This window comes from Microcaecilia unicolor, chromosome 2, assembly GCF_901765095.1.
Source record: "Microcaecilia unicolor chromosome 2, aMicUni1.1, whole genome shotgun sequence".
Classification (NCBI taxonomy): Eukaryota; Metazoa; Chordata; class Amphibia; order Gymnophiona; family Siphonopidae; genus Microcaecilia; species Microcaecilia unicolor.
This window is the reverse complement of record NC_044032.1, coordinates 291,417,501-291,440,341: the sequence shown is the minus strand read 5'-3', so window position 1 is coordinate 291,440,341 and position 22,841 is coordinate 291,417,501. Positions and strand designations below refer to the sequence as shown.

Here is a 22,841-nt window from a genome sequence, read left to right as displayed (position 1 = left end):
GTTCGTTTTTGCCGCAGCAGGACCGGCCTCCGATCCGTTTTAGCTGATTTTCCTTTGACAGATACCAGGACCATGTCGTGATTCTTTACTGACTATGTACCCCAGACACCCTAACATCAGCTCTGAGCTGGCATAGGGTTTACAGCGGTAAGGGTGCCCTTGTGAAGCGTGCTGTTCTCTGAGCATCGCAGGGAATAGATGACAACCTCATTTACATTCATTTGCCTACATCTGCATGCTAACTGTGCTGTTTGGTCCCATGGTGAGGGCCTCTGAGCATAGTGCACTGGTAAATGCCGGTGCTAGTGACCTCTATAGCCTGTTTACACTTCTGAGCATTGGGTCCTGAGTCATCCATTGTTGAGGCATCAAGGAGCATTTCCGATAACTGACATTTTCCAGTTCATCCACCTCATGGTGCTGCTTCTCTTCTATACTCACATATGAGACAATTCAATTATCTTCCCAGATTATGTAAAAACACAGGCAAACAATCTCTGAGAAGGTTGTACCAGTAAAAACACAGGCAAACAAATCTTTGAGAAGGTTGTACCAACAGATCAAAATGGAAGGCTTGAGTCCATCAATAACTCAGGATCCTCAACATCTGCATTTCCAAAAAGCGTCACAAAAGTGGTTAATAATATTTAAAAAATGTGTGAAAGAGCCCCCTCTAAAAGAATGAAAATGGATGTGAGCAGTTTTCTGAGCGACTTTTATGGAACAATGCCGCCTCTGAAGGCTGTTAATGAATTGAACAGTTAATTATGATGAAGTGATGCAGACAATGTTGTTTTGTCATTTTTGAAAAATAAGCAGAAGCACTGGTCAAAACTAGCAAAACTTGCACAGGTTTGTCTGTGCATGCCTGCTACAAGAATGTCTTCTGAAAGGACATTTGTACTGCAGGAAGGACTGTGAAAGAAAGAAAGGAGAAATAGAGTAAATCTTTAGATAAGAATATAACAGCCATACTGGATAAGACCAATGGTCCATCTAGCCCACTATCCTGCTTCCAGTAGTGGCCAATCCAGGTCACAGGTACCTGACAGAAACCTAGTTAGTGGTATCATTCCATGCTACCAATCCCAGGGCAAGCAGTGGCTTCTCCCATGTCCATCTCAATAACAGACTATGGACTTTTCCACCAGAAACTTGTTCAAACCTTTTTTTAAACCCAGATATGCTAACCGCTGTTACAACATCCTCCAGCAATGAGTTCCAGAGCTCAACTATTCTTCGAGTAAAAAAAAATATTTCCTCCTATTTGTTGAAAAAGTATTTCCATGCAATTTCATTGAGTGTCCCCTGGTCTTTGTACTTTTTGAATGAGTGAAAAATTGATTCACCTCCGCCCGTTCCACAACACTCAGGATTTTGTGGACCTCTTTCATATCCCCACCTCAGCCGTCTTTTCCAAGTTGAAGAGCCTTAAACTCTTCATCCTTTCCTCATATAAGAGCAGTTCCATCTCCTCTATCATTTTGGTTGTGCTTCTTTGAACCTTTTCTAATTCCACTATATCTTTTTTGAGATATGGCAACCAAAATTCAACACAATACACAAGGTAAGGTCGCACCAATTACAGAGGTATTATAATATTTTTGGTCATATTTTGCATTCCTCTACTAATAATTCCTAGTATCCTGCTTGTTTTTTTGGCCGCCGCCACAAACTGGGCAGAAGATTTCAGCGTATTGTCTACAATGATACTTAGAACTTTTTCTTAACTGCTGACTCCTAAAGTGGACCCAAGCATCAGATAACAATGATTCGGATTATCTGATGCTTGGGTCCACATTAGGAGCCAGCACTCAAGAAAAAGTTCTAAGTGTCATTGTAGACAATACGCTGAAATCTTGATTCAGATTATTCTTCCCAATGTGCATCACTTTACATTTGTCTATATGAAATTTAATCTGCCATTTGGATGCCCAGTCTTCCAGTTTCCTAAGGTTTGCCTGCAATTGTTCAACAATCCACATGCGTTTTGACAACTTTGAATAGTTTTGTGTCATCTGCAACTGTAATCACCTCACTCATCGTTCAAATTGCCAGACTATTTATAAATATGTTAAATAGCACCAGTGTCAGTACAGATCCCTGCGGCACTCCACTATTCACCCTCCTCCATTGAGAAAAATGGCCATTTAACCCTACCCTCTGTTTTCTGTCCAATAACCAATTCTTAATCCACAGAAGGACATTGCCTCCTAGCCCATGACTTCTTAATTTTCTCTGTCAAAAGCTTTCTGAAAATCTAGATACACTACATCAACCGGCTCACTTTCATTCACATGTTTATTCATGCCTTCAAAGAAATGAAGCAAATTGGTAGGGGTTAGGTATGTTTGGTTCACGTGGAAGGGCATTTTCGAAAGGGACATCCAAGTTTTGATGAGGACGTCCTCGCAAAACATCCCGATCCAGGGGCGTATTTTTGAAACAAGATGGACGTCCATCTTTTGTTTCGATAATACGGTCAGGGATGTCCAAATCCTGAAATTTGGTCGTCCCTAGACTTGGTTGTTTCTGATTATCGGCGATAATCAAAACCAAGGACGTCCATGTCAGAAATGACCAAATGCAAGCCATTTGGTTGTGGGAGGAGCCAGCATTTCTAATGTACTGATCCACCTGACATGACAGGACACCAACTAGGCACTCTAGGGGACACTGCAGTGGACTTCAGAAATTGCTCCCAGGTACATAGTTCCCTTATCTTGTGTGCTGAGCCCCCCAAAACCCACTACTCACAACTGTACACCACTACCATAGCCCTTAAGGGGGAAGGGGGGCACCTAGATGTGGGTACATTGGGTTTGTGGTGGGTTTTGGAGGGCTTGCTGTTTCCTCCACAAACTAACAGGTGGTGGTGGGGGGGGGGGGGGGGGGGCTGGGTCTGCCTGCCTGAAGTGCACTGCACCCACTAAAACTGCTCCAGGGACCTGCATACTGCTGTCATGGAGCTCAGTATGACATCTGAAGCTGGCACAAGGTAAAATTATGTATCATACCTGATAATTGTCTTTCCCTTAATCATAGCCGATCAATCCATAGACTGGTGGGTTGTGTCCATCTACCAGCAGGTGGAGATAGAGAGCAATCTTTTGCAACCTATATGTGGTCATGTGCTGCCAGAAATTCCTCAGTATGTCGATATCAAAGCTCCATCTGCAGGACTCAGCACTTAGAGAAAGCGAATGCTACATACCTGTAGAAGGTATTCTCCGAGGACAGCAGGCTGATTGTTCTCACTGATGGGTTGACGTCCTCGGCAGCCCCCTCCATCGGAAAGTTTACTAGCAAAGGCCTTTGCTAGTCCTCGCGCGCCCATGCGCACCGCGCATGCGCGGCCGTCTTCCCGCCCGAAACCGGCTCGAGCCGGCCAGTCCAGTATGTAGCAAGACAATACACTTCAAGGGAAGACTCAACTCCAAAGGGGAGGCGGGCGGGTTTGTGAGAACAATCAGCCTGCTGTCCTCGGAGAATACCTTCTACAGGTATGTAGCATTCGCTTTCTCCGAGGACAAGCAGGCTGCTTGTTCTCACTGATGGGGTATCCCTAGCCCCCAGGCTCACTCAAAACAACAACCATGGTCAATTGGGCCTCGCAACGGCGAGGACATAACTGAGATTGACCTAAAAAAATTTACCAACTAACTGAGAGTGCAGCCTGGAACAGAACAAACAGGGCCCTCGGGGGGTGGAGTTGGATCCTAAAGCCCAAACAGGTTCTGAAGAACTGACTGCCCGAACCGACTGTCGCGTCGGGTATCCTGCTGCAGGCAGTAATGAGATGTGAATGTGTGGACAGATGACCACGTCGCAGCTTTGCAAATTTCTTCAATAGAGGCTGACTTCAAGTGGGCTACCGACGCAGCCATGGCTCTAACATAATGAGCCGTGACATGACCCTCAAGAGCCAGCCCCGCCTGGGCGTAAGTGAAGGAAATGCAATCTGCTAGCCAATTGGATATGGTGCGTTTCCCTACAGCCACTCCCCTCCTATTGGGATCAAAAGAAACAAACAATTGGGCGGACTGTCTGTGGGGCTATGTCCGCTCCAGATAGAAGGCCAATGCTCTCTTGCAGTCCAATGTGTGCAGCTGACGTTCAGCAGGGCAGGAATGAGGACGGGGAAAGAATGTTGGCAAGACAATTGACTGGTTCAGATGGAACTCCGACACGACCTTTGGCAAGAACTTAGGGTGAGTGCGGAGGACTACTCTGTTATGATGAAATTTGGTGTAAGGGGCCTGGGCTACCAGGGCCTGAAGCTCACTGACTCTACGAGCTGAAGTAACTGCCACCAAGAAAATGACCTTCCAGGTCAAGTACTTCAGATGGCAGGAATTCAGTGGCTCAAAAGGAGGTTTCATCAGCTGGGTGAGAACGACATTGAGATCCCATGACACTGTAGGAGACTTGACAGGGGGCTTTGAGAAAAGCAAACCTCTCATGAAGCGAACAACTAAAGGCTGTCCTGAGATCGGCTTACCTTCCACACGGTAATGGTATGCACTGATTGCACTAAGGTGAACTCTTACAGAGTTGGTCTTGAGACCAGACTCAGACAAGTGCAGAAGGTATTCAAGCAGGGTCTGTGTAGGACAAGAGCGAGGATCTAGGGCCTTGCTGTCACACCAGACGGCAAACCTCCTCCAAAGGAAGAAGTAACTTCTCTTAGTGGAGTCTTTCCTGGAAGCAAGCAAGATGCGGGAGACACCCTCTGACAGACCCAAAGAGGCAAAGTCTACGCCCTCAACATCCAGGCCGTGAGAGCCAGAGACTGGAGGTTGGGATGCAGAAGCGCCCCCTCGTCCTGTGTGATGAGGGTCGGAAAACACTCCAATCTCCACGGTTCTTCGGAGGATAACTCCAGAAGAAGGGGGAACCAGATCTGACGCGGCCAAAAAGGAGCAATCAGAATCATGGTGCCTCGGTCTTGCTTGAGTTTCAACAAAGTCCTCCCCACCAGAGGGATGGGAGGATAAGCATACAGCAGGCCCTCCCCCCAATCCAGGAGGAAGGCATCCGATGCTAGTCTGCCGGGGGCCTGAAGCCTGGAACAGAACTGAGGGACTTTGTGGTTCACTCGAGATGCGAAGAGATCCACCAAGGGGGTGCCCCACGCTTGGAAGATCTGGCGCACCACTCTGGAGTTGAGCGACCACTCGTGAGGTTGCATAATCCGGCTCAGTCTGTCGGCCAGACTGTTGTTTACGCCTGCCAGATATGTGGCTTGGAGCACCATGCCGAGACGGCGGGCCCAGAGCCACATGCTGACGGCTTCCTGACACAGGGGGCGAGATCCGGTGCCCCCCTGCTTGTTGACATAGTACATGGCAACCTGGTTGTCTGTCTGAATTTGGATAATTTGGTGGGACAGCCGATCTCTGAAAGCCTTCAGAGCGTTCCAGATCGCTCGCAACTCCAGAAGATTGATCTGTAGATCGCGTTCTTGGAGGGACCAACTTCCTTGGGTGTGAAGCCCATCGACATGAGCTCCCCATCCCAGGAGAGACGCATCCGTGGTCAGCACTTTTTGTGGCTGAGGAATTTGGAAGGGACGTCCCAGAGTCAAATTGGAGCAAATCGTCCACCAATACAGGGATTTGAGAAAACTCGTGGACAAGTGGATCACGTCCTCTAGACCCCCAGCGGCCTGATACCACTGGGAGGCTAGGGTCCATTGAGCAGATCTCATGTGGAGGCGGGCCATGGGAGTCACATGAACTGTGGAGGCCATGTGGCCCAGCAATCTCAACATCTGCCGAGCTGTGATCTGCTGGGACGCACGCACCCGCGAGACGAGGGACAACAAGTTGTTGGCTCTCGCCTCTGGAAGATAGGCGCGAGCTGTCCGAAAATCCAGCAGGGCTCCTATGAATTCGAGTTTCTGCACTGGGAGAAGATGGGACTTTGGGTAATTTATCACAAACCCCAGTAGCTCCAGGAGGCGAATAGTCATCTGCATGGACTGCAGGGCTCCTGCCTCGGATGTGTTCTTCACCAGCCAATCGTCGAGATATGGGAACACGTGCACCCCCAGCCTGCGAAGTGCCGCTGCTACCACAGCTAGGCACTTTGTGAACACCCTGGGCGCAGAGGCGAGCCCAAAGGGTAGCACACAGTACTGGAAGTGGCGTGTGCCCAACTGAAATCGCAGATACTGTCTGTGAGCTGGCAGTATCGGGATGTGTGTGTAGGCATCCTTCAAGTCCAGAGAGCATAGCCAATCGTTCTGCTGAATCATGGGGAGAAGGGTGCCCAGGGAAAGCATCCTGAACTTTTCTTTTACGAGATATTTGTTCAGGGCCCTTAGGTCTAGGATGGGACGCATCCCCCCTGTTTTCTTTTCCACAAGGAAGTACCTGGAATAGAATCCCAGCCCTTCTTGCCCGGATGGCACGGGCTCGACCGCATTGGCGCTGAGAAGGGCGGAGAGTTCCTCTGCAAGTACCTGCTTGTGCTGGAAGCTGTAAGACTGAGCTCCCGGTGGACAATTTGGAGGTTTTGAGGCCAAATTGAGGGTGTATCCCTGCCGGACTATTTGGAGAACCCACTGATCGGAGGTTATGAGAGGCCACCTTTGGTGAAAAGCTTTCAACCTCCCCCCGACCGGCAGGTCGCCCGGCACTGACACTTGGATGTCGGCTATGCTCTGCTGGAGCCAGTCAAAAGCTCGCCCCTTGCTTTTGCTGGGGAGCCGAGGGGCCTTGCTGAGGCGCACGCTGCTGACGAGAGCGAGCGCGCTGGGGCTTAGCCTGGGCCGCAGGCTGTCGGGAAGGAGGATTGTACCTACGCTTACCAGAAGCATAGGGACCAGTCTTCCTTCCCCCGAAAAATCGTCTACCTGTAGAGGTAGAGGCTGAAGGCTGCCGGCGGGAGAACTTGTCGAATGCGGTGTCCCGCTGGTGGAGAGACTCTACCACCTGCTCGACTTTTTCTCCAAAAATGTTGTCCGCACGGCAAGGCGAGTCCGCAATCCGCTGCTGGAGTCTATTCTCCAGGTCGGCGGCACGCAGCCATGAGAGCCTGCGCATCACCACACCTTGAGCAGCGGCCCTGGACGCAACATCAAAAGTGTCATAAACTCCTCTGGCCAGGAATTTTCTGCACGCCTTCAGCTGCCTGACCACCTCCTGAAAAGGCTTGGCTTGCTCAGGGGGAAGAGCATCAACCAAGCCCGCCAACTGCCGCACATTGTTCCGCATGTGTATGCTCGTGTAGAGCTGGTAAGACTGGATCTTGGCCACGAGCATAGAAGAATGGTAGGCCTTCCTCCCAAAGGAGTCTAAGGTTCTAGGGTCTTTGCCCGGGGGCGCCAAAGCATGCTCCCTAGAACTCTTAGCCTTCTTTAGGGCCAGATCCACAACTCCAGAGTCATGAGGCAACTGAGTGCGCATCAGCTCTGGGTCCCCATGGATCCGGTACTGGGACTCAATCTTCTTGGGAATGTGGGGATTACTTAGTGGCTTGGTCCAGTTCGCAAGCAATGTCTTTTTTAGGACATGGTGCAAGGGGACAGTGGACGCTTCCTTAGGTGGAGAAGGATAGTCCAGGAGCTCAAACATTTCAGCCCTGGGCTCGTCCTCCACAACCACCGGGAAGGGGATGGCCGTAGACATCTCCCGGACAAAGGAAGCAAAAGACAGACTCTCGGGAGGAGAAAGCTGTCTCTCAGGAGAGGGAGTGGGATCAGAAGGAAGACCCTCAGACTCCTCGTCAGAGAAATATCTGGGGTCCTCCTCTTCCTCCCACGAGGCCTCACCCTCGGTGTCAGACACAAGTTCACGAACCTGCGCCTGCAACCTCGCCCTACTCGACTCGGTGGAACCCCGTCCACGGTGGGGGCGTCGAGAGGTAGACTCCCTCGCCCGCATCGGCGAAGCTCCCTCCGCCGACGTAGTCGGGGAGCCTTCCTGGGAGGTGGCCGCTGTCGGCACCGCACGCGGTACCGACGTCGAGGACCTCAACCTGGGCGATGGGCCAGCCGGCGCCACGCTCGACGGTACCGGAGGCGCAAGCATCGCCGGTACCGGAGGGGTAGGGCGCAACAGCTCTCCCAGAATCTCTGGGAGAACGGCCCGGAGGCTCTCGTTTAGAGCGGCTGCAGAGAAAGGCTGAGAGGTCGATGCAGGCGTCGACGTCAGAACCTGTTCCGGGCGAGGAGGCTGTTCCGGGCTGTCCAGAGTGGAGCGCATCGACACCTCCTGAACAGAGGGTGAGCGGTCCTCTCGGTGCCGATGCCTGCTGGGTGCCGAATCCCTCGGCGACCCAGAGCTCTCGGTGCCGACATGGGGAGGAGACCGGTGTCGATGCTTCTTCGACTTCTTCCGAAGCATGTCACCGGAGCTCCCCGGCACCGACGAGGAGGACGTAGAATCCATCCGTCGCTTCCTCGGGGCCGAGACCGAAGAGGGTCGATCCCGGGGGGGCTGTACCGCAGGAGCCCTCAGGGTAGGAGGAGACCCACCCGAAGGCTCACCGCCACCAGCAGGGGAATGGACAGCCCTCACCTGCACTCCTGACGATGCACCTCCGTCCGACGACATCAGCAGACGAAGTCTCGGTACCACAGACGTCGATACAGTCGCCCGATGCCTCGGCGCCGATGCAGAGGTCCGATGCCTCGATGCAGTCGATGGAGCGGCAGCCAAGGAAGATGGTCCGGACGCTGACGACGTCGATGCACTCGATGCCTCCGGTGCCGATGCCGACGAAGAGCCCGAGAACAAAACGTTCCACTGGGCTAATCTCGCTACCTGAGTCCGCCTTTGTAACAGGGAACACAGACTGCAGTTCTGAGGGCGGTGCTGGGCCCCTAGACACTGAAGACACGCAGAGTGCCTATCAGTGAGCGAGATTACCCGGGCGCACTGGGTGCACTTCTTGAAGCCGCTGGAAGGCTTCGATGTCATGGGCGGAAAAATCACGCCGGCGAAATCAAAAGCCGAAATGGCGAAAATTGAAGCACCAAAATTTAGAGGGAGAAAAATCTCGACCGAGGCCAAAAGAGGCCTACCCCGACAACGAAAGAAAACTTACGGGGCAAAAACTGAGAAATACGGGAAGGGCAGAAAACCCGAAAGGGTCTTCCGGAACACTACCGGAGCGCTTCCCGAACTTTTTCAAGGAAAAAACAGCAAAAAACACGTCGAAAAGGACGCGCGAGGTCGACTCTCTGGGGCACGAACGGCGTAACACGACCGTACCGAGCGCGGACGAAAGAAGACTGGCCGGCTCGAGCCGGTTTCGGGCGGGAAGACGGCTGCGCATGCGCGGTGCGCATGGGCGCGCGAGGACTAGCAAAGGCCTTTGCTAGTAAACTTTCCGATGGAGGGGGCTGCCGAGGACGTCAACCCATCAGTGAGAACAAGCAGCCTGCTTGTCCTCGGAGAATTACACCCACAAAGGGACACTCTGCCCAGCTCACCACCGCCGAAGCGGGGAAATATTCCAGCGCACCACCGCCGGGGCGATGGGCGGGAAACCACACCCGCCGACGTGGGGGGAACTGGCTTATCCTGCTACCGCAACCACGGGAGGAGCTGGCTTACCCTAACAGTGCCGAAGCGGGAGGGAGCGCCGGCATAATTTGGTTATCAATCCAGCCACTGCCGAAACGGGGGGAGAGGAAGCAGCAGCTCACTGTAACACAAAATCGCCTCAACTCGAAGAGACTTCAATTGGAAGAACTTGAACACGAAGTCCTCGTGAACAGTAAATGAAGACTGAACTTGAACCTGAAATATAACCAGAACACAAACAATACAGATATCTGGGAGGGGCTATGGATTGATCGGCTATGATTAAGGGAAAGAAAATTATCAGGTATGATACATAATTTTACCTTCCCTATCATCAAGCCGATCAATCCATAGACTGGTGGGATGTACCAAAGCAGTACTCACCCAGGGCGGGACATGGAAAACCCTGAACGCAAAACTGAAGCCCCAAACTGGGCCTCGGCCCGAGCAGCCACATCCAAGCGGTAATGCCGTGAGAAGGTATGAGCCGACGACCACGTAGCCGCTCTGCAAATCTCTTCCAAGGAGACAGATCTGGATTCCGCCATCGAGGCTGCTTGTGCTCTAGTAGAGTGTGCCTTCAGCTGAATAGGCGGAATCTTCCCTGCCGCCACAGAAGCTGACGCGATCGTCTCCTTGACCCAACGTGCCACCGTAGGCCTAGATGCCTGCAGACCCTTACGAGGACCTGCGAACAGCACGAACAGATGATCCGACTTCCGGAAATCATTGGTCACTTCCAAGTATCTGATGATGACTCGTCTAACATCCAGGTATTTGAGCGCAGGGTACTCCTCTGGGTAGTCCTCTCTACGAAAGGAGGGTAGGGTAAAGCTGCTGATTCACATGGAATCGAGAAACAATCTTGGGCGGGAAGGAAGGCACTGGGCGAATCGATACTCCTGCCTCAGTGAATCGCAGGAACGGTTCTCTACATGAGAGCGCCTGGAGCTCGGAAACTCTTCTGGCTGATGTGATAGCCACCAGGAAGACTGCTTTCAATGTCAGGTCCTTCAGCGATGCCCTTGGCAAGGGCTCGAAGGGCGGCTTCGGCAAGGTCCGTAGCACCAGATTGAGATTCCACGTAGGCACTATCGAGTGCAGAGGGGGGCGCAGGTGATTCACTCCTTTGAGAAAGCGTACCACATCCGGCTGTGAAGCCAGGGAAGCCCCCTTCAGATAACCCCTGAAGCAAGCTAGAGCGGCCACCTGGACTTTCAGTGAACTGAGCGACAGGCCTTTCTCCAGCCCCTCTTGCAGGAACGCCAACACTGAAGATATTGGAGCAGTGAAGGGCGATACAGAGCCTGCCTCGCACCACGACGCAAAAGTACGCCAAACCCTGGCGTAAGTGGTGGAAGTAGAGCGCTTCCTCGCTCTCAGCATAGTGGCGATGACCTTGTCTGAGAAGCCCTTCTTCCTCAGCCGCTTCCGCTCAAGAGCCAGGCCGTAAGACCAAAGGGGGAGGGATCCTCCATCACCACAGGACCCTGATGTAAGAGGCCCCGCTCCTCTGGCAGCCGCAGAGGGCCGTCCACCGAGAGTCTGACTAAGTCCGCATACCAGGGACGTCTGGGCCAATCCGGACCTACCAGGATCACCCGGCCCGGATGCTTTGCCACTCGGCCTAGCACCCTGCCCATCATGGGCCAGGGCGGGAACACGTAGAGAAGCTCCTGTGTCGGCCACTGCTGGAGAAGAACATCGACTCCCAGAGATCGAGGGTCCCGTCCTCTGCTGAAAAAACGCGGCACTTGGCCGAGGACGCCATCAGATCCAGGCTCGGCCGGCCCCAGCGTTTCGTGATGTCCAAGAACGCCCGAGCAGACAGTTGCCACTCTCCGGGATCCAAGGTATGGCGACTGAGAAAGTCCGCCTTGACATTCATGACTCCCGCAATGTGGGCCGCCGACAGCTGTTCCAGATTCGCTTCCGCCCACAGGCATAGCTTCATGGCCTCCTTGGCTAGAGGGGCGCTCCTGGTGCCTCCCTGGCGATTGACATAGGCCACAGCCGTGGCATTGTCCGACAGGACCCGTACAGGCCTCAGCACCAGTACCGGGAGAAACTCTAGAAGCGCCAACCGAATGGCTCGGAGCTCCAGGAGGTTGATGGACCATTTCGTCTCTGCAGGAGACCAGAGCCCCTGTGCTGTCCGTCCCAGGCAGTGGGCTCCCCAGCCGGTCAAGCAGGCGTCGGTCGTGACGACAACCCACTCCGGGGTCGTAAGAGGCATTCCTGCGGACAGCTTGCCTGGCCTCAGCCACCAGCTCAGCGCCTTTCGCACCGCTGGATCCAAAGGAAGGCGTACGGCGTAATCCTCCGAGACTGGAGTCCACCGCCGCAGAAGAGAGTGCTGTAGTGGTCTCATATGAGCCCTGGCCCAGGGCACTACCTCCATCGTGGCCGTCATGGAGCCCAACAGCTGCACATAGTCCCAAGCTCGAAGAGTAGAGGAGGCTAGGAACTGGCCCACCTGGGTCTGAAGCTTGACGCTCCGGTTGTCCGGCAGGAACACTCTGCCCACTTGGGTGTCGAATCGAACTCCCAGATACTCCAGGGACTGAGTTGGGCGCAGCTGGCTTTTCTCCCAGTTGATGATCCATCCCAGGGAGCTCAGAAGAGCAATGACCCCGTCTGTAGCTCTCCCGCACTCCGCATAGGAAGGGGCTCGGATCAGCCAGTCGTCCAGATAGGGATGGACTTGCACTCCCTCCTTGCGGAGGAAGGCCGCGAAGACTACCATTACTTTGGAGAAGGTCCGCGGAGCCGTAGCCAACCCGAACGGGAGGGCTCTGAACTGGAAATGTCGGCCCAGCACTGCAAAGCGCAGAAAGCGCTGATGAGGCGGCCAGATGGGAATATGTAGGTAAGCTTCCTTGATGTCCAGGGAGGCCAGGAATTCTCCCTTTTTCACCGCAGCTATTACGGAGCGGAGGGTCTCCATCCAGAAGTGCCGAACTTTCAAGGCCTGATTGACTCCCTTGAAGTTGAGAATGGGCCGAGCAGACCCGTCTTTCTTTGGCACCACAAAGTAAATGGAGTAGCGCCCCTTGCCAAGCTGATCTACCGGCACCGGGACCACCGCGCCCAGGCGGATCAGGTTGCTCAAAGTCTGCTGCACGGCAGCTGCTTTGACCTGAGACTTGCAAGGAGAGTTTACAAACCCGTCTCTTAGGGGTCGGCAGAACTCTAGCTTGTAGCCGTCTCTGATGACTTCCAGAGTCCAAGCGTCTGAAGTTACCCTGGTCCACTCGCCCAGAAACGAGGACAACCTTCCTCCTATCTGCACTAGGCCATGGACCAGGTCCCCGTCATTGGGTACGCGACTCTGGGGGCGGGCCGGAGGAAGAACCTCCGGGACGGCGGTCCATACGAAAGGAATGCTGCTTGGGGGAGAAGTTCCGTTTGAAGGAAGCGGAGGCAGAGGAGGCCGACTTGCCCGGGCGATACCGACGGGCTTCCTGGAATCGGCCCTTAGAGGAACCAGGATGGGCACTGCCGGCCCAAGTCCTGACTTCCGGCAACCTCTTGCCCTTGGACGTGCCGAGCTCCGTCATGATCTTGTCCAGCTCGTCCCCAAAGATACCGACGGGCTTCCTGGAATCGGCCCTTAGAGGAACCAGGACGGGCACTGCCGGCTCGAGACCTCCACTACTGCCAACTCTAGACTTCGCTGCTCCTGTCTCGCTGCACCCTACGCCTGGAATAAACTTCCTGAGCCCCTACATCTTGCCCCATCCTTGGTCACCTTTAAATCTAAATTGAAAGCCCACCTCTTCAACATTGCTTTTGACTTGTAACCACTTCTATCTCTCGCTTCTACCTACCCTCCTCTTGCCTCTACACATTAATTGATTTGCTTGCTTTATTATTATTGTCTATTAGATTGTAAGCTCTTTGAGCAGGGACTGTCTTTCTTTTATGTTTGTGCAGCGCTGCATACGCTTTGTAGCGCTATATAAATGCTAAATAGTAGTAGTAGTAGACCTGACCTCCGGCAACCTCTTGCCCTTGGACGTGCCGAGCTGCGTCACGATCTTGTCCAGCTCGTCTCCAAAGAGCAGCTTGCCTTTAAAAGGCAACTTGGCTAGGCGAGATTTAGAAGCATGGTCAGCAGACCAGTGCTTCAGCCAGAGCCACCGCCGCGCAGAGACTATCTGAGCCATGCCCTTGGCCGAGGCTCTCAAAACATCATACAGCAAGTCTGCCAAGTAGGCCAGACTCGACTACAGGGTCGGCCATTCCGCCCTCCAGGAAGGGTCTGAGGGGGAAGCCCGCTGCAAAACAGTCAGGCACACCCTAGCCACGTAGGAGCCGCAAACCGAGGCTTGCAAACTCAGAGCGGCCGCCTCAAAGGACGACTTTAAGGCCGCCTCCATTCTCCTGTCTTGGGCGTCCTTCAGGGCAGTGCCACCTTCCATCGGCAGCGCCGTTTTCTTAGTCACGGCAGTGATTAAGGAATCTACCGTGGGCCAGACAAAGGCTTCCCGTTCCCCCTCAGGAAAAGGGTACAGGCAGGACATAGCCCTGGCTACTTTCAGGCTCGCCTCAGGGGCATCCCACTGCGCTGAAAATAAGGTCTGCATGGCTTCATGAACGTGGAAGGTTCTAGGCGGGCGCTTCATTCCCTGCATAATGGCGGAGCCAGTAGAGGCTGAGACACAGCCTTCCTCCGGAGAGGCAATCTTCAAAATGCTCATGGCCTGCACAAGCAGATTGGGCAAATCCTCTGAGCAAAAAAGCCGCGCTGCAGAGGGGTCGTCCGCTCCATCCGAGCGGGGATCAGTCTCTTCTATCGATTCTGCTAAGGATCTCTGGGAGAACTCAGACACGCTGCCGTCATCCACATCAGAGGAGACCGAGTCCCCCGAGGGTGGAAGATCCACCAGAGGGTGCTTAAGCAGAGAGGCCTCATCACCCCGATCAGAGAGGTGGGCAGGGGCAGTGTTCTGCATAAGAAAGGCCTGATGCAGTAGCAAAATGAACTCAGGGGAGAAACCCCCCAGTCTGTGCATTTCTGCAGCTTGTGCCGCGGCCCTAGAGGCGCCCTCCATCTGCGCTCCCAGTAGCGGGGGAGAGGCGTGATGCGCGTCCAAAATGGCGTCCGGCGCGAAACTCCGAGAAGGAGCCGCGCGGGAAGAAGGGCGTTTTAATTTCGCCGACTTCTTACTGTCGTCCGATTCAAGGGCGACCAAGCTGTTAACGTCTCCCATCTCGAGGGCGGCCCAAGAAGAAGCCGACCGAGCCGCATGGCCGGTCACGACCGGGAGGGCGGCCAGCGGGGGATGGGAAAGGCCGCCACGCCGGAGGAAAAACCGGTGAACTCTCCCGGTTCCGAAAGGGCGCCCAAAAAGGGCAACTCTACCTTCGATCCCCCCGCTTCCCCGCTAGGCTTGCGAACGCGTTCCGGGGAGCGTCTTTTCGCACCCTTGCCATCCAAGGCCATAGCCACGTGGAGACCGTTCGGGGAACCCCCTGCCCGCTAGTAAAAGGTAAAAATTACCTGCTTCTTGCTCCGAGCAGCGACGACTTGTTCCAGTGAGCAGCTGCGAATGGACGTCCTTTTTGAACGTTTAAAAAAAATTTTTTTTTTGGTTTAACGGAGCCAGCGGGAGGGGGGAGAAAGGGAGGGACCTGGCACCACCAGGTTTGCACTTGCTCACGAAGAGCCCTCAACCCCAGGTACTCAACAAAACCTAAACAATTAGGCTTGGAGACCTAGCCAGCGCTGCTGCTGTGTGACCACACACCTGCTGAGATAGAGAACATACTGGGGAATTTCCGGCAGCACATGACCACATATAGGGAGGCAAAAGATTGCTCTCTATCTCCACCTGCTGGTAGATGGACACAACCCACCAGTCTATGGATTGATCGGCTTGATGATAGGGAAAATGTTTTTAAAGATATTTTTTTGAGGGTGAGAGGGGGTTAGGGACCACTGGGGGAGTAAGGGGAGGTCATCCCCGATTCTCTCCGGTGGTCACCTGGTCATTTCGGGTACCTTTTTGTGTCTTGGTTGTAAGAAAAACACGACCAGGTAAAGTCGTCCAAGTGTTCGTCAGGGACGTCCTTGTTTCTTTCGATTATGGGTCGAGAACGTCCAAGTGTTAGGCACGCCCAAGTCCCGCCTTCGCTACACCTCCAACACACCCCCTTGAAATTTGGCCGTCCCTGAGATGGAAAGCAGTTGGGGACGTCCAAAATCGGCTTTCGATTATACTGATTTGGGCGTCCTTCTCTTTCGAAAACGAGCCCAATTGGGGGTGGGGGGTAGTTGAAGGATGAAGTAGGGGACGGGTCAAGGAGGAGGGGGATAGGGAGGCGGGGTTCATACTTTAAGAAAATACAAACAAAAAAAAAACTTATTAAATTCTAGAAGTTACAGTTAGTCTACTTCTTTAAATGGTCAAGTTGTAGCAAGTTGCACACACTGTGTTTCTCTTCTTGTGTTTGATGTATGTTTTGTGGCTGCATTTAATAAAGACTTCTTAAAAAAAAAAAATAAAAAAAAAAAGAAATGAAGCAAATTGGTGAGGCAAGACCTTCCTGGGCTGAATCCATGCTGATTCCGTCCCATTAAAACATGTTTGTCACTACTTCTGGGTAACATGACAGATTTCCATTGCAAATGGCTGTTTATCAGCAGGCTCTACTGGGTGGAAGATGGGCATCATTCACTGGGTGGCCAAGTTATACCTGCCACTTAGGTAACTAATAACAGTGGTGAGAAGTGCATGCTTTCTTTGCAGGTAGAGTTGGAAGATCCTGCAAGTATGCCTCAATATACATTTTTTTTTTCAAAGGTTTGTCATCCAACACTGTTTCTGCTTTAAGAGGTTCCTGCTCCATTTTTGTCTGTGGGGCGCTAAAGCATTAAGTTACCTCAGAGAACCTAGCATGGCTGCTACCTCTGACAGTATCACTTTTATGACTGGCCCAAAGTGATAGTGGTTTGGGGACCTACCCTCCCCTTAGCTGGGATGGAATGAAGGGGTTGGTTATTGATAAAGATTCCAACAAGGGAAGTGGCAGACTGTTGCTGTGGCCTAAATTCAAGGGGTTACACTATTTGGCAGATTTTTTTTTTTTTTTTGGGGGGGGGGGGGGGGGGGAATGTTCCACTTTTCCTGTTCTTTTGAGCTACAAGTATCAGATTTTGCAAATCTAATTTGCCTCCAAATTCTGTCAGCCATTTTCTATAATGGGGCGGAGCAGGGTAAGCAGAACACAAAGCTGTTCTAATGGATAAAACACACTGATGAGTGTGGGGTGGGGCAGCGTTAGCGTACAACCCCCCCCCCCCCCCCCAAGTCCATTTTCTGGGCTCTCAGGTAACGAATGTCTGAGACTGAAGCTATCAAGATGTCACCAACAAACACCTGAATTCCCCTGCTTGTAAGAGAAAGGAGGAAAACTCAAAACGTTGACATATAGTCAAGGCCAGCATTTCTTCCTTCCCTGATTTTATCCAAATATCACCTGCTATGGAAGTCACACTGTTACAGTCAGACAACTCCCCAAGAGACAGTGTGGTGACCCAGCTAAAGCAGAGCCTCTCCATATATGAAAATAAAAAGGCTTTCCCTCCCCTTATAACTAATGCCCACCTAATTCCTTGAAAAGGAGAGCCTTTGAAGAAAGATCTTCCTGATTTTTTCTTTGCAGGGACTGGCAAGTCTTACGTATGCAGCTGCCCCTAAAAAAGCAAATCTATCCAGACCTCAGTTAGGAGTACTGGGAAACAGAAGAGACGATTGGGAGTAGAAACCTACATAGGAATGGGGTTCGCGGGTATGGAAGCAGTTCTGTGGGGTTTCTGTGGGGACGAAAGCAGTTCCTGCGGGGTTCCCGTGAAAGTGTAAGCTGCACCCGAGCCACTGATTACCTACTGATTACCAAGTTCTGAGTGCTGTCTCCTCCTCCTCCTCACTTTAACAGTACAGATGCGGAAAGTTTGAGGTGGTAAAGACACAAACAGATGGAATTCAAAAAGGAATAGGATGAACACAGAGGACCTCTAATTAAAAAAATGGAAGTTATAAAAAACCTAAACTTAAATGGCTTCATGTGTATGGATGTGTCGTGTGACGCTTAGATGGTGACTCCGGCTGTGAAGAACTAGTGTCAATATTGGACAGCCTTGTATGGTCTGTATCTTGAATATGGCAATCTGGTTTAGGATGGGTGGGAAACGGCTTTTACAGCAACTTTATTGGATGAAAAATGAGGACAGTGCTGGACAGACTTTTACGGTCTGTGTCCTGTGGGCTTCAATGGCAACTCTAGCAGTTGGAACATAAGGATAGGGTCGAGCAGACTACTATGGTCTATGTCCCAGAAATGCCAAAGAAAGACCATAATCAAGTATACATAATATCATGTTCATTGTTGATGTAATCATAAATTGATGAGTGTGACTATTGGGCAGACTGGATGGATTATTCAGGTCTTTATCTGCTGTTACTTACTATGTTACTGTTAATCCTCTCTGCTCCTGGCCTGAGGGCAGGCCTCAGCTATCACACAAGTGTAAGCTACTACTACTATTTGACATTCAGTGCTGCGGCTCAAACCCAAAGACTGAGACAGCCGACTAGAATTTTTTTAAATGTACCATTAAATTCTACTAGGACTGGGTGGGGACAGGTTAAATTCTTGCAGGGATGGGTGGAGATGTGTAAGATTCCTGTGGGGACAGGTAAGATTCCAGCAGGGATGGTTCTGTCTCCATGCAACTCTCTAGTTGGGAGGAGACTTAATGGTAGACAGTGACAACTAGAACATGCATATTTCTGCTATTCTAATATGACCTTAGGAAAATCAGGTAAACTGACCAGCCACCAGGAAAACCATACGAGACCCACCTACTTTTGGACCTTGATCTTCCCTAACCAAACTACTAATATAGCTGCCAGTTACGTAAATACTGAAGTCAGCATGCATAAATTTGTCTTGTTTCTCTTGTGACAGCAAGAACCCTGGAACCTGGCTTTCATTGTGGCTGGAAATCCTGCAACTTTAAGGACTTCATAGGTTTACCATTTGCAATGGGATAAATAATATTCATATTCAAGAATTTCAGAATGGTGGGGAAGATAGAACAATTTCAGAATGGTGGGGAAGATAGAACAGAATTTGCTCATGTAAGTAAAACAACCAAATTACAGTTTTTTTTAAATTGATCCTTGTGAACTCTGGCCTTTTCACTGTAAATATTTTGTGAATTACAAACATGACTATAAAACTGCACCTCTACAATGCCTATTACACCAGCACAATGATATTCAGCCCCCTTACCTTGGCTAACTGTATGAGGGTATCCAGGACGTGCCGGCACACCACAGGGGCAGCTTGTGGATGGATATGAACTGTGGAGCCACAGCCTGAGTGTTTCTCTGTGTGCTTCCGCCCTAGTGATCTCTGGATCTGGAAGATGTTAGTCCGGCACCCAAGGGCTGCATCCATGGAGACAGAGAGCCATGATAGCTGGCTGGAGCTCTTAGACTCCATCTTGTGTAGAAGGTCAAAGGCCCGATTTTCCTGGGTCCCACATGTTTTGCTACTACCAGCTCTCTTCCCTCTGTCCTCTGTGGCACTGGCAGACATGGGCTTGGGAGTCTCAATGCAAAGTTCACTTTCACTGCTGCGCTGCAGAATGGAAAGCAGGCTTCGAATCACCCAGCTGCGTGTTTGAGCATGGTAGCAGAGGTTGCGCAACACCCGGTGCAGCCGACTTGTATTCAGCTTGGGTTCATCCACAAACAGCAGGACCAGCAGGCAGGAAAGTGCTTCATGGTCTAGCAGGAGTCGTCCCCGGAGGCGCAGAAGGCTGTCCACACTACCTGCTGATGGCCTGAAAGGAAGGAAGCACACACTAGATTAATCTGCCACTCAGTCATTGCACCTTCAGCTGTCCCACAGATATATGCTACAGTGGGGGAAATAAGTATTTGATCCCTTGCTGATTTTGTAAGTTTGCCCACTGACAAAGACATGAGCAGCCCATAATTGAAGGGTAGGTTATTGGTAACAGTGAGAGATAGCACATCACAAATTAAATCCGGAAAATCACATTGTGGAAAGTATATGAATTTATTTGCATTCTGCAGAGGGAAATAAGTATTTAATCCCTCTGGCAAACAAGACCTAATACTTGGTGGCAAAACCCTTGTTGGCAAGCACAGCGGTCAGACGTCTTCTGTAGTTGATGATGAGGTTTGCACACATGTCAGGAGGAATTTTGGTCCACTCCTCTTTGCAGATCATCTCTAAATCATTAAGAGTTCTGGGCTGTCGCTTGGCAACTCGCAGCTTCAGCTCCCTCCATAAGTTTTCAATGGGATTAAGGTCTGGTGACTGGCTAGGCCACTCCATGACCCTAATGTGCTTCTTCCTGAGCCACTCCTTTGTTGCCTTGGCTGTATGTTTTAGGTCATTGTCGTGCTGGAAGACCCAGCCACGACCCATTTTTAAGGCCCTGGCGGAGGGAAGGAGGTTGTCACTCAGAATTGTACGGTACATGGCCCCATCCATTCTCCCATTGATGCGGTGAAGTAGTCCTGTGCCCTTAGCAGAGAAACACCCCCAAAACATAACATTTCCACCTCCATGCTTGACAGTGGGGACGGTGTTCTTTGGGTCATAGGCAGCATTTCTCTTCCTCCAAACACGGCGAGTTGAGTTCATGCCAAAGAGCTCAATTTTTGTCTCATCTGACCACAGCACCTTCTCCCAATCACTCTCGGCATCATCCAGGTGTTCACTGGCAAACTTCAGATGGGCCGTCACATGTGCCTTCCGGAGCAGGGGGACCTTGCGGGCACTGCAGGATTGCAATCCGTTATGTCGTAATGTGTTACCAATGGTTTTCGTGGTGACAGTGGTCCCAGCTGCCTTGAGATCATTGACAAGTTCCCCCCTTGTAGTTGTAGGCTGATTTCTAACCTTCCTCATGATCAAGGATACCCCACGAGGTGAGATTTTGCGTGGAGCCCCAGATCTTTGTCGATTGACAGTCATTTTGTACTTCTTCCATTTTCTTACTATGGCACCAACAGTTGTCTCCTTCTCGCCCAGCGTCTTACTGATGGTTTTGTAGCCCATTCCAGCCTTGTGCAGGTGTATGATCTTGTCCCTGACATCCTTAGACAGCTCCTTGCTCTTGGCCATTTTGTAGAGGTTAGAGTCTGACTGATTCACTGAGTCTGTGGACAGGTGTCTTTCATACAGGTGACCATTGCCGACAGCTGTCTGTCATGCAGGTAACGAGTTGATTTGGAGCATCTACCTGGTCTGTAGGGGCCAGATCTCTTACTGGTTGGTGGGGGATCAAATACTTATTTCCCTCTGCAGAATGCAAATAAATTCATATACTTTCCACAATGTGATTTTCCGGATTTAATTTGTGATGTGCTATCTCTCACTGTTACCAATAACCTACCCTTCAATTATGGGCTGCTCATGTCTTTGTCAGTGGGCAAACTTACAAAATCAGCAAGGGATCAAATACTTATTTCCCCCACTGTATATGACAAAGGTGTGTACTAGTATACAGACAGACTCATGCAAGCAACCTTTGCTTAATGCATATCAGTCAAACTGAAATAATTAGTAGCAGAGTAGCTTAGTTAATGTTTGACATTAAAGGGATGCCCAGGATGAAAACTTCTCTCCTTTTCCCTTACCCCCAAAATATAATGAATAGAAAGACACCCAAACCTCAAAAAAATCCTGCGAAGTCCCTTCAGACCACCAGCTGCAGTACCAAGTCATAAGCCTGGAGACCTTTTTTTCCTTGCAACTTATTTTACCCTTTTACCATGCAGGATAAAATACTTTTGTTGACATTAGATCATTTTCCATCTAGTCTCAAAAATGATCTTTCACAGTATAAGATATGATGAACTTAAGTTGGTCAAAAAAGGTGGATAAAGTGAGCAAGTACCAAAAGAATGCTTGGCTTCACAGGGAAAGGAATGGCCTGCAGGAAAAAGGAGGCAACAGTGATTCTCGTACAAGTCACTAATGAGACCTCATTTGACAGTTCTAGAAAACGATATACACAGCAGTCTATTTCAGAGGGCAGCTACTAAAATGGTTAATACTCTGTCAAAATATATGAAAACAAAGATCTAAATGTATAAATTTGGAAGAAAGGCAATATAAGGAAGATAAAATGGTAACATTTAAATTACCTCCAAAGTATAATAAACAGGAGGTTGGCTTCTTTCAATGGAAAAACAGCTCTGGAAAGAGGGAATCATAAGAAGAAGGTGGGTGGAGAAAATGATACATAATTTTACCTTCCATATCATCATGCTGATCAATCCATAGACTGGTGGGATGTACCGAAGCAGTACTCACCCAGGGCGGGACATTGAAATCCCTGACCTCAACACTGAAGCTCCAAACCGGGCCTCCGCCCGTGCCGCCACAGTCAAGCGGTAATGCTTGGAGAATGTATGGGCCGATGCCCAAGTTGCCGCCTTGCATATCTCTTCCAAGGAGACGGACCCGGCCTCTGCCATCGAGGCCGCCTGAGCTCTAGTGGAGTGAGCCTTCAGCTGGATAGGCGGCACCTTCCCTGCGGCCACATAAGCCGCTGCAATGGCTTCCTTGACCCATCTTGCCACTGTAAGCTTAGCAGCCTGCAGACCCTTACGAGGACCTGCAAACAGGACAAACAGATGATCCGATTTCCGGAAATCATTGGTCACTTCCAAGTATCTGATGATGACTCGTCTCACATCCAGACATCTGAAAGCAGAGTATTCCTCTGGGTAGTCCTCCCTACGAAAGGAAGGGAGACAGAGCTGCTGATTCACATGGAAGCGAGAAACAATCTTGGGCAGGAAGGAAGGCACTGTGCGAATAGTCACTCCTGCCTCAGTGAACTGCAGAAAAGGCTCTCGACATGAGAGCGCCTGGAGCTCGGAAACTCTTCTGGCTGAAGTGATAGCCACCAAAAAGACTGCTTTCAACGTCAGGTCTTTCAGAGATGCCCTCAACAAGGGTTCAAAAGGTGGCTTCTGTAATGCTCTTAGCACCAGATTGAGATTCCACGCAGGCACCACCGAGTGCAGAGGAGGGCGCAGGTGATTAACTCCCTTGAGAAAACGCACCACATCTGGCTGCGAAGCCAGGGAAGCACCCTTTAGGCGGCCCCTGAAGCAAGCCAGGGCCGCTACCTGGACTTTAAGGGAACTGAGCGACAGGCCTTTCTCCAGACCTTCTTGCAGGAATGCCAACACTGAAGAAATTGGAGCAGAGAACGGAGAAAATGAGCCTGCTTCACACCAC

At 51.1% G+C, this 22,841-nt stretch overlaps 1 protein-coding gene across 1 annotated transcript in view; it reads right to left on the bottom strand.

Annotated features, from left to right (window-relative positions):
* Nucleotides 1-22,841, bottom strand: part of HUWE1 (HECT, UBA and WWE domain containing E3 ubiquitin protein ligase 1) — a 1,034,695-nt gene that overhangs the window by 174,357 nt on the left and 837,497 nt on the right. Inside the window, 1 exon segment of the mRNA XM_030194273.1 lies at nucleotides 18,840-19,395. Within this exon segment, the coding sequence (XP_030050133.1) occupies nucleotides 18,840-19,395 (556 nt within the window).